This window comes from Cyprinodon variegatus, unplaced genomic scaffold, assembly GCF_000732505.1.
Source record: "Cyprinodon variegatus isolate N-32 unplaced genomic scaffold, C_variegatus-1.0 Scaffold211, whole genome shotgun sequence".
Lineage (NCBI taxonomy): Eukaryota > Metazoa > Chordata > Actinopteri > Cyprinodontiformes > Cyprinodontidae > Cyprinodon > Cyprinodon variegatus.
The window spans coordinates 626,023-636,943 of NW_015150664.1; the positions used below are offsets into that span (position 1 = coordinate 626,023).

Consider the following 10,921-nt stretch of genomic DNA (forward strand, 5'->3'; position numbering starts at 1 on the left):
TAGAACCGAAGCATTTCGGTCGGTACCATAAAAGAACCGAAGTTCGGTACCCAGCCCTAGCATCATGCATGCAGAATTAGCAAATAGAAAAGTACTATAGCATTAAAAGATGTGTACTTGTTATTTAGTCATGAAATTATATGTAATATGTAATTACCATGACAATGTAATCAGTACGTGTATATTACATGGAAATCATCAATTTAACACTTTTGGCACATCTGTATTATTATGCTCCATCAACACATTAATTGTGTCGTGATGGATTTGTATGATTATATTACATGATTTAGACTTAAATCACTTCATACTGACTATGCAAGGTGATGTGCCTATTATTTTTTTATCATAAATTAAAGTAATATACTATGAAACAGCAAGTGTGTCTCAAAGTGATGAATTTATCTTAATTTAAAAAGTCTTAAGCCCCCCTAAAAAATGAGAAAATATTCGTTGTTCGATGCTGTAGCGCACATTTTGTTTACATTGTGACCGGTCTAACTAGTAGGTACCAATATGGCGGCCGGTGACTTCACTCCAGCCTGTACTACCAAGGGGCTATCAGCAGTCCGGTGAATAAATAAAGATCAGCGATGCTAACAGGAGAGTAACCACCTTTCATGCATCATCTCACTGCTCAATAAATTAAAACCAAGATTCAGTGTAAATTATAATTTTTATTTTGGCTTTCACTAGGTAGAGATTGAGCCTTTTTCTGTATATTTACAATAAAAAAGATCAAACTTTGGTACCTTGACAAAGCTCATGCGGATGGTGCACATCTTGGTGAGCTCATAGACAACCTCAAAGCCATGATTGACGGACTGGGCGAGAAGCTGAGCAAACAACTGGTTGTTGAAGATCTTCAGGCTGCAGCCGCTGGGGATCTTGCAGACGGTGGAGGTGTGGAAGCCATGCTGGAAGTTGCAGTTGCGGCTCTGCACAAAGATGCTGCTGTCGCTCAGACACTCGGCATAAACCTCCCCACCCACATAGTACAGATGCAAACCTAAAAAAAAAAAAGGGGGAGGGAGAGGATAATATCAACAAAAAGTTCTGCACAAATGAACCACTAGATAAAACAGTTTTGAAATACAATACTATAACAATAAAATGCTTTCTTTTTATCCTGCATCTTTGCCCTATTTTTTTAATATCTCAAGAGCCAAAGCAAGCGTAAAATGAATAAAGACTAGTTCTGTTTACCAGCACTTTAAAAAAATTGAATTGTCTTGAGCGCTGTACTGAGCGAAATTTCTTTTTGTCTTTGTGTGTACAAAATGACAATAAAGTCTAAGTCATCAACATTTGTATTTTTTTGTTTTTCTTATTTTAACCAAACCCAGTTTAACTCATACAGTACATAACAACAAATAGATTTGGCAAGTCATTTTTGTTTTAAATATTCACATGCTGTTACACAGTCAAACACATACATTGAAACTAAACTGCCAAGCATTGAAAAGTGAAGTTGTTTCTGAAAAGGGAAGTGAAGCAATGAACAAACTGTGGGTTTAACATCCCTAAGATTTAAAATAAATCCAGGTGGCCTGATATAATTCAAATCATTAGCTGGTGCAAATAGTTCACAACATTAACGCACATTATAGTTCAGCCTCAATTTAAGATTCCAAGGTAATAAATTAAGCCTTTTATGACATCAGAGTATATGTGCATTCCTATTTTTCGATACGCATCTGGATTGTAAAACTGCTGCTTGGTAACCCTTTATCAGTTTAAAGCCTGAATGGAATATAATGCAACATTTTCCATGCATCCTTTAAAATAAATAAAAATGAATGGGTTGTAAATCAGCTGGGGGTGCCTACCTTTTCCTATGTGTCTGCGTGTGTGCTCGATGGTGGAGTTGCGGTTGACATTGGAAAGTAGACCTAGACAGAATCGGTTCTTGTTATTGGAAGGGTCTGTGAAGCCGTCCACCAAGACGCTGCGAGATGAGGCGTGGAATGTCTCTCCCACCCGGTTGTTGAGCTCATAGTAGGCTATGGAGCACCAGTACTCAGGCTCTTCGTAACAAACGGGTCTCATATCTAACGACAGGGTTAAGTCAGAGGTTATGTCGGACTACTATTTAAATTCTTTTATAATGGCGAAAAATGTTTAGTTACCTCTGTGTGGGGCAGAAAATGTGAGTTTTGTGGTTTCGGTGGAGTTGCTTGGCTTCACGTCCTCCGGAGCTTTTGTCTCCATGATGCTATACGGCGGTGGAGGAGTCTCCGCTACAAGTTGACAGGAATCAGATAGGGAAAAATATTCATCCAGTCCATTTCTTTATATGCTTTGATTTTTTTTTTTTTTTTTTTTTTTGTTCCTACCTGTGATGTGATATGGACTGCCTGGTTCTGCAGAGCTGCTGGGGGAGTTGGGGTAACTCTGTGAGGTGGGGGACTGTGCAAGGGAGGAAGCTGGAGAGGAGGAGAAGGAGGAGACAGGAAGCGGCGGGAAAGAGTCTGGGTAGGTGGCGTTCTGTGGCATCAGTGGTTCATTGTTCAGGGAGGCGTTCCTGAACTTGGCCAGTAAACTGTGCTGAGGGTTGAACTCGCTGTGACGTGGGACCAGAACTGGTGGAAGCACTGATCACACAAGAGAGAGCTGATAAAACATCCGAAGAAGACAACTGACTCTAAAGATTCCCCTAAATTCTCATGAACAGAAGATGCTTATCCATACTTTCCTCTTTCTCGGGTACCCAGAAAGCTGATCTAGCAAAAACTCTAGCAGATTATCCCTATCTATAACATTTGTAACATCTATACCTGGAGTCTCCACACGCCTATAGTGGTACGGATTGACGCAAATGTCCTTCTGTTTGGAGCCAAAAGGGAACTCGCAGCATTCCAGGGGTTTCAGCTCATGGTGAGACTGGAGGTCAGGCCAGCGCCACACCCTGCAGTAGATGACATGGGGAAGGCCCTTCCTGTGGGACACCTGCAGCCTCCCATCCAGTGACCGTGGAATCGTCACACACTTACCTGTAGGTTTGCACACATAAGAAAAAGAAGACAGGTAAACGTCTTGCTAAAAACAGACAAAACTGAAGTATCAGAGCTCAGGAATCATTTTGCTGTTGTAGTTAAAATAGATTGAGCTGCTTGCTATCTTTTTTTTTTCTAAAGAAAATGTGACAAATATCAAAGCTCATGATAAAAAATTATCCAAAGAGAAGAGGATCAAAACTTTAGACACAGTGATCTTTTATTCAGCTGACTGGTGCCCTCAGCTGATCATCAAACATTAAACTGCAAGACAAGTTAAATGTTTAAACCAAATGTAACCAAGAAACCAAAATTAACTTAAATATTTTAGATAGAGTTAGAAAAAATATGTTCAGTTTGTATATTTACACTCAATTTAATTTCTAAATATTGTCACCTCAAACTAACCTCTATCTCTTCCATTCGCATAAGCAAACCATTAGTTACCCTTAACCAACCAGTAGATATTAGTTTATTTTGGTCGATAAGAAATTTGATAAATTATCTAAATAATCATAAAAATGTTCACATCACTTTTAACTGGGAGATATTTTCATTGATTTTGGTTCCAAATACTGTGAGTGATTTCACTTTATAAACCATAACCCAGTACTCAGGTTGGGGGGGATGAGGGGGAATGGCATCCCCCTTCTTAAAAAAAAATCTTAAAAATCATTCCCCTTCGTAAATGACCATCTCCCCATACCATCCCCTTTGACATTGTATTACTGAATGTTTAAAATTCCTACTATATATTAACTCTAACGGCAATAACATCTTTGGCAGGCTTTGGGCTTACAAGTACCCTGAGAAAAATAAATAAAATCAACAAAGTGGCCTACCATGACTATGAAGCTGATTCCAGTGGGAAAATTGTCCTCTTCATTTGTCCCTAACTATGTAGGGGCAGTGATAGCCATGCCAGTCCAGGGACAGACTGCAGTTCTACTGTAAGGTGCCTTGGTCAAGATCAATATCTGGCTAACCTTACATGTAACAACCATAGCATGCATAGTGCTTTAGGTTAATATACTATATTTATTAGGCTATGTATGCTTACAAAAAAAAAAAAAAAATCACCCTCCTTTTTTTTATACATCTACTGCTGCCCTAACCCAATGCAAACCAAACCAACAATGAGTAACCTCATACTGTTATATATTCCTAACTGGCAGATAAGACTATCTGACAGGAGTCGGCCCTCGCATTTTCCTCATCTCCTGGTGGCTGGTTTTACTCATTGGTTTTAAAGGAGATGCAAAAATGAAGCCTAGGCGTAAGTTTAACTAAAGAAACTCATTGCTCTCCTACATCTATGCGCTGTGTGACTTCATTCAGATAACACCGTTTAAACTCACCTCCAGTCCCTCCTCCACCATCGTAGATAAACCTTCATCATCATTCCTCCTGGACTCTTACTGTGTTCCCTGTTCTCATCTTAACCGGTCCGGCAGAACACCGCCATTTTGAGCCTGGTTCTGCCAGAGGTTTCTTCCCAATGGGGAGTTTTTCCTCTCCACTGTCCCTTCATGCTTGCTCCTCATGGACAGGTTCTCTCAACCTGTGTTATCCAACTGGACTTCCATCTTCCAGGTCCCTGAGTGAAGCTCTAGTATCAGCTCACACAGTCCACTAGATCTACCCATAAAGCTCAGCATACCGTCTCTCTAACCAGCAGTCTACAGACTGACCAACTTCATCTATATCCACTCCACCACCATTTTGAGGCCTGGGGGGGAAATAGCCCTATTCTTTGCTCCTGTTCATGCATATCCATCAAAATTAAGTGCTATGTTTCCTGCTGAGGTCTGAGCACCAAAGACAAGTAATTGTATCAATAAATTTGTCCTAATTGTCTATCACAACAGAATCAGAAAAGGGATCAAATAACTAGACTAATATTTATGTGTTGATGATGAAATGTAAATAAAGTACCACGAGGAAGCCAATATGAATAAACAAGAAACATGATAGAAAAGTCCTTAACTAGAGATTTTGCCTAGAAACCTTTTCACTATATTAGGTTTATAAATCAGGTATCATTAGTTATTCACTTAATATTTCAACAAGAAAGCTTGAAATAACTTTTACTTCTAGAAAATAATACATTTTGTGGGTAGATGTTTATCTATTACTGCAAGAAGTGTTATAAAGGCATAAAATGCAAATACTCTTGCAAACATGATTATTCCAAACTAATTAAAGTAGAGCCCTTTTGATCGAGTGTATATATATCTACAAGTGTCACATAAAAGATAAGGCCGAAAGTTGCATTTTCATCTCAGGATTAGCTTGTGATGCCACAGTAAGTAGAGATATAGGCTTAAACTTTCTGAATGCTACTCACTGGGCTGGCCAGGGCAGCTGAGGGCTCTTTCTAGTTCCTCCATAGCTCCTTTCTTCTTCTTTAGTTTCTTCACCAGAGAATCCACAGCTTTTTCTGCCCACTTTTCCTCCTCATCCCCCTGTTTCCAGCCGAGCAGACGCTTAACTGCAGGGCTGGTGAAGGAGAACAGGGATGTAATAGAAGAGGAAGAGTTCATTTTGATGTGAATAAATGGTTGGCAGAATGGGCTGAGATGAGGTCCAGTTAGCGATGTAATCGTTCCCTTGAGGCACAGGAGTGAAAAGGGAAATAACTTGCAGCCAGGATACAGAAGAGAAAAGGGGAGGATGAAAGAGGTGGTGTGATGAGTAAACAGAGACTTTTTTTTCCTTTTATTATTTTGCTGTAACTTCCAAGCAGCTGCGGGGAAGAAGCTGGACCTCCGCCAGCACAGTGTAAACCGTAAATCCCTTCTCTGTGTTGGCACAGATGGGATCCGGCAGCTTTGGATTCAGTCTCCTGCCGGGATGGTTTTTCCTCACTCAGCCGGACATCCACCTCAGGTTTCCATCATCTAGGAAGAAACATGAAAGACAGTGTTAAGCTGCAGTTTTTGTTAAGATAGATGAATGGGAGCAATCTTTGTAAAGATAGAAAACAAGTGATGCAATTTGTTACATATTGTGTTTTTTGTTACTTTCCATAACTTTATAAATGCCAACATTTATGTCTTTTACTAACACCATAATAAATATGAAATAGTCTGTAACAGCAGAGAAATGATTCCTGCATCTAAAATATATTGTTTGTGTTTAGCACCTCTGAGTTTACACTATGGAACCACCTGTTGTTGAATTTATAGCTGCAAGTATTTTTAGACATTCATCCAAACTCCTCATCTGGAGACTAATTTGTTTTCTCATTCTCCATCACTGCAACGCTCCAGTTCAGTCAGACTGGATGGAATAATATGTCAGCATCGATTTTCACCTCTTGCAACAAGAGCTCAACAGAAATTTAACTAGAGAGGAAAGCTGTGGTTGGACTGAGCCAAAAGTAAATGAATATGGTGGCTTGAATTCCTTGATACGGAGAGGTATGTTCTGACAAGGTTTTTTTTGTTTTCCCTCCACGCATACAGCATTATTTTGATCTCCAGAGCATCACCTATAACATGTTTGCTGTCTTCCTTTCTTGTTTGCATCAAACTGGAAACGGGGCTTCTTATTTCAAACTTTGAATTTGGTTTTCTCCTTGCCACCCCCGTTTAAAGGTCAAAGTTGTGTAAGTCAGAAATATTGTATATCCCAGCTGAGTTAAGGATGTATGCAGCTCCTCCATAGTTACCATGAGCCTCATAGCTGATTCTCTAGTCAGAGCTCCCAGCTTCTTCTATAACTGTTTAGGTCAAAGGTCTGCAACCTTTACAAACCAGAGTCATTTTTAGATTCCGTCCAGCCAATAAAACTCATTTAGGGCCACAAATATTTTGTGACCTTTTTTAAAGAAGTAGATAACTTATATTTAATAGATATCTACCAAAGATTCACTTTTTAAAATAATTTTCAGGTTTTAAAATAAAGAAAAATAAACTTTAATAAGATGATTTAATACATTTTTAAAGGTTTGCTGAAATTCTGGTTAAATTGTGAGGGAAAAAAAACATTTAGCCAATTAAAAAAGATTTTAAAAGATACATATTTATGTTATTTATAGATTTAATTTAACAGAGAGAATGAAAACCAGCACACTAACCAGAATTTGCTGGTGTATCTACTTTTCCATAGATTGACTGACTCGTCATCATTGTTAACCAAAGTGATGAAGAGCCATTATCATGTGTCAATAGAGCCACATGTCAGAATCCGTATCAGAATCAGATTTAGGTGGGTTTGCTTTTACAAGGAATTTGAGTTGGTGTTGATGGTGCAGAAAAATGAAATATATATATAAATATGTATATATATATATACAGAATACAGAACCTATAGCTAAATACAATATAAAACATATACTATATACAATTAAAAGTAAATACTATATACACAGAAGGCTGTGTGTTAATGTAATGCAGGAGGTCTGGAGATGCTACGTTGATGTAGCTTCTAGGTCCTGAATGGGGGAGGGAGAGAGGCAGTGTCAGTGTCTGGCTCTCTGAGCCTTGTTGATAAGATTGGTAGCGGATGGGAAGAAACTGTTCTTGTGGCGTGAGGTTTTGGTCCTGATGGACCGCAGCCTCCTGCCAGAGGAAGGTGACTGAAGTAGTTTGTGGCTGGGGTATGAGACTCCAAAGCCAGAGGTGGCAGACCCCTGGTTTTCTTTGGAAATTTGTAGATGTGCTATACACTTTAGGAAGATTGATTGAACAGTTCTCTTAGATTTGTTTTATTTAGGAGTACCAAAGTGAAGTGGACCAAGATATATGCTACACTTTTTAGTTTACACTTGTAAAAGAAATTAAAGGACAATGTCACTTCCATCCGCTTCAAGAAGAAAAAATAAAGGTACTAAAGGTCTGCAAGGCACTAAAAAGTAACAGGATATGTAGCTGGATTTCCATAATAAGAAGGCTCAATCAGCAGGTCTACATAGTGCATATCTGTATCATAATGACCTCCTACATCTTACTCAATATTGTTCTCAGAAGGGGAATATTAAATGCTTAACAAAACAGAGAAATCAAAGATGGCCAGGCTTATTTCTAGTTTCACCAACAATGAGGAATGTCCTTTCTGGCCTCTGTTTCTATGATCATGCCACTGACGCCCAGGAGCCTTACTGTCTGGCCAGAACACATCACAGAACAGGAGGGGGGAGAGCGAGACAGGGAGGGAGACAGACACACAGTCCCTGTGTTTGTATCTTTCTGAACCGCCTAAATAGCCACTGAATGTTGCGCCAGTGCCCACAGCGAGGTGCAGAAATACAATAACAGACATTTTGATGTCTGGTCCCTAAAATATTTATACTGGAATTATCTGAGAGACAAGCAGAAGTTTATAACTTCTCTGCTTACTTTTCTCCATTGTTTGGTTCAGACTATCAGCTTTTTCACTTCTCTACTTCAATCCTGATTACAGCCTTTCAGCACATTAAGCATCTTCTGGGGTAAAAAAATAAATTACCTGAGGTGGGATTTGTTTTTAACAAGGTCATTATCAAGGAATGTGTTATCATAACATGGAATATAGATCTACATTTCAGCAGATAGATGTTGGACTCATTATAAAGACACTACATGTGCATATTCAGTTGAAATATGACCAGTTCTGTGGCTGCAGTATGACAGTCAAGCAAACAGCTGAGGATTCTATTTTTTTTTTTAACAATGACAGCAAAAGCGCAGAAGCTTGGTACTGCATCAGTCCGTCTCTGCTTTATGGAGCCTGGCGTCACACAGTCTGCAGCCTCAGATAGGCTAATTACCTAATGCTTTATCACCAGTACACCCCTTCCCAAAAAAGTAAACACGCCAGCTTCCTTTAACTATCACTGCATCCAGTCTGTGTGCCGCTGCAGAATCCGGTTTCTGTTCCTTACCCTCTCCGCGCACACCTTTACTTTACGCATGAGGATCATTGAGAACTAATAATTTAGTTGGTGGAAATCAATAACATCGACTCTAAATATGACCTCTAAATGACGGGATTAAATCTCGAAGTTCTGTAATGTGTTAAAGAAAGGTAATTTCAAAGCAGTCAGTATAAAAGTTGTCAGGGTGAACATATTGCGCAACTTTTAAAACAATAATTTGCGTTTTTTTCTCTGATGCAGTTTCATATCAAATTGTAATATTAAAAGAAAATTAGAACATCAACCCAAATTCCACAAATATATATATATATATATATATATATATATATATATATATATATATATATATATATATATATATATATATATATATATATTTGTTTGTTTTAAATGAATTCTCACCTCTATTGTTGTAACAAGTGCACCGAGAGTTGAGGATGTGGAGCTTTCCGCGTCTGCAGCGCGTCCAGCCGGTGCGCTGAGGTTCAGAAGGTGTGTTTCTGTCTGCAATGTGTGTGTGTTGTAGTGGGCTGTGTCTGGGTGTGTGTGTGTTTACGTTGGAAGAAATTCACTGTTGAAGTGCATCCTGTTTGAGTATTTCAAAATAAAGTATATCAAATTTATATTAAAAAAAAGGCTTATTAAAGACTTTTTGACTGTTTCTATGGGAAATTTGAGACCAGCATTTTTTATTTATGTATCAAGTGAGCTAAAACTCAATCAGTATTTTTTTTAAATAGTCGTTTAAATAAATTTTAAAGGTGAAATGTTAATTTTTTCTAAGGGACAAATCAGTTACAGTCTCATTTGTCAGCATCACCATAAGAAATGTAAGTATTTAAGAAGATTTAGTATTACACTGCAAAAACCTGGTCCAAAAAAGGTAAACATTTCTTATTTATATAAATAAGATGATCTGCCAAAAGAAGAATGATTACGGCCCTTGAAGTAAGATAATTAGATACTATGCTCTTGAAATAAGATAATGGTTGCTTTTCTTTTTTAAACAAATCATATTCCATCTGACAGGTGTCTTACCTATATGCTTGAATGAAAGTATTACTATACTTAAGAAAAAAATTGCAGTTAAATTTCTGCAGCTATTTTCAGAACAGGACCAGTTACATTCCGCTTGTGATGCGACTACTTCAGACACATAGGTCCTGCACAAATTTCACACAAAAATGTTGTCATATTTGTCATAGATTTTACATATTTCTATGAAGCCTTTTCCAGAACTTTGATTTCAGTAGCCTGAATGGGTATTTTTCTTAAGGAGGGCAGTGCTCTCTAATGTTTCCCAACCCTGCTCTCCAGGGACTCCTGCATATTTTGGCGTCTCTTTGCCGGAACAAATCTGACTCTAGATGGCTCTAGATCAAATGTACCTGGGGGACCAAGGTGAAGCCTTTTTTTTTTTTTCATGGGACACAAAACAAAATAGTGAAACAAAAAACACTGCAATAGTTCAACATTTGAAATATTAAGTGAACCAAAAGAGGCATTTGCTGCACTGGAAACCTCAGATATAACAGATAAAAACTGGAAAAGGAAATTGTTTCAAGGAATCTATCATTTATGGTTTCTGTGTCAACATATTTATTTTTCATAAATTTATGAAGCATTGTGTCAGGGGCCATGACAGGCCAGTTTTACGGGGCCACAGGCCTCTATTAGCTCCTGTCTAAAACAACACATGCACCAGACTATATGGATAATTAACAGGCTTCTGCAACACTTGATGGTATAAAGAAAAGAACCATCTATTTTAATTAGGTCTGCTGAAACACTCATAAAACATGCTAGGAAACGCTGCAGTTCAATAAGTTTATTTTGAAGTCCAACAGACAGTGTTTCCGGTGCTGCGTGTCCATATTTTCTTTCATTGACGCAGGTTTTCAGGCGCTCAGTGGCTCCGCTCCTCCGGCAGCCACAGCAGAGCGCCACACAGCCTCGGCGGCGTCAGCCTGGCTGGAACCGCAGCGCCTGTGTGCTGGATCCCTCCGCCTCCCCATCATCATCATCATCATCGTGGAACTTTCACAGGATTTCAGATTCTGTGCGC

The 10,921-nt window shown here is 38.7% G+C and overlaps 1 protein-coding gene across 1 annotated transcript in view; it reads right to left on the reverse strand.

Annotated features, from left to right (window-relative positions):
- Positions 1 to 9,365, reverse strand: part of smad9 (SMAD family member 9) — an 11,836-nt gene extending 2,471 nt beyond the window's left edge. The window contains exons 1-7 of the mRNA XM_015380363.1: positions 9,259 to 9,365; positions 5,344 to 5,896; positions 2,778 to 2,993; positions 2,337 to 2,594; positions 2,130 to 2,240; positions 1,830 to 2,051; positions 753 to 1,009 (exon numbers count right to left, since the gene is read on the reverse strand). Coding sequence (XP_015235849.1) covers positions 753 to 1,009; positions 1,830 to 2,051; positions 2,130 to 2,240; positions 2,337 to 2,594; positions 2,778 to 2,993; positions 5,344 to 5,539 — 1,260 coding nt within the window. The 5' untranslated portion in view covers positions 5,540 to 5,896; positions 9,259 to 9,365. The remainder of the gene's footprint in view (positions 1 to 752; positions 1,010 to 1,829; positions 2,052 to 2,129; positions 2,241 to 2,336; positions 2,595 to 2,777; positions 2,994 to 5,343; positions 5,897 to 9,258) is intronic.
- Positions 9,366 to 10,921: the final 1,556 nt, after the last annotated feature.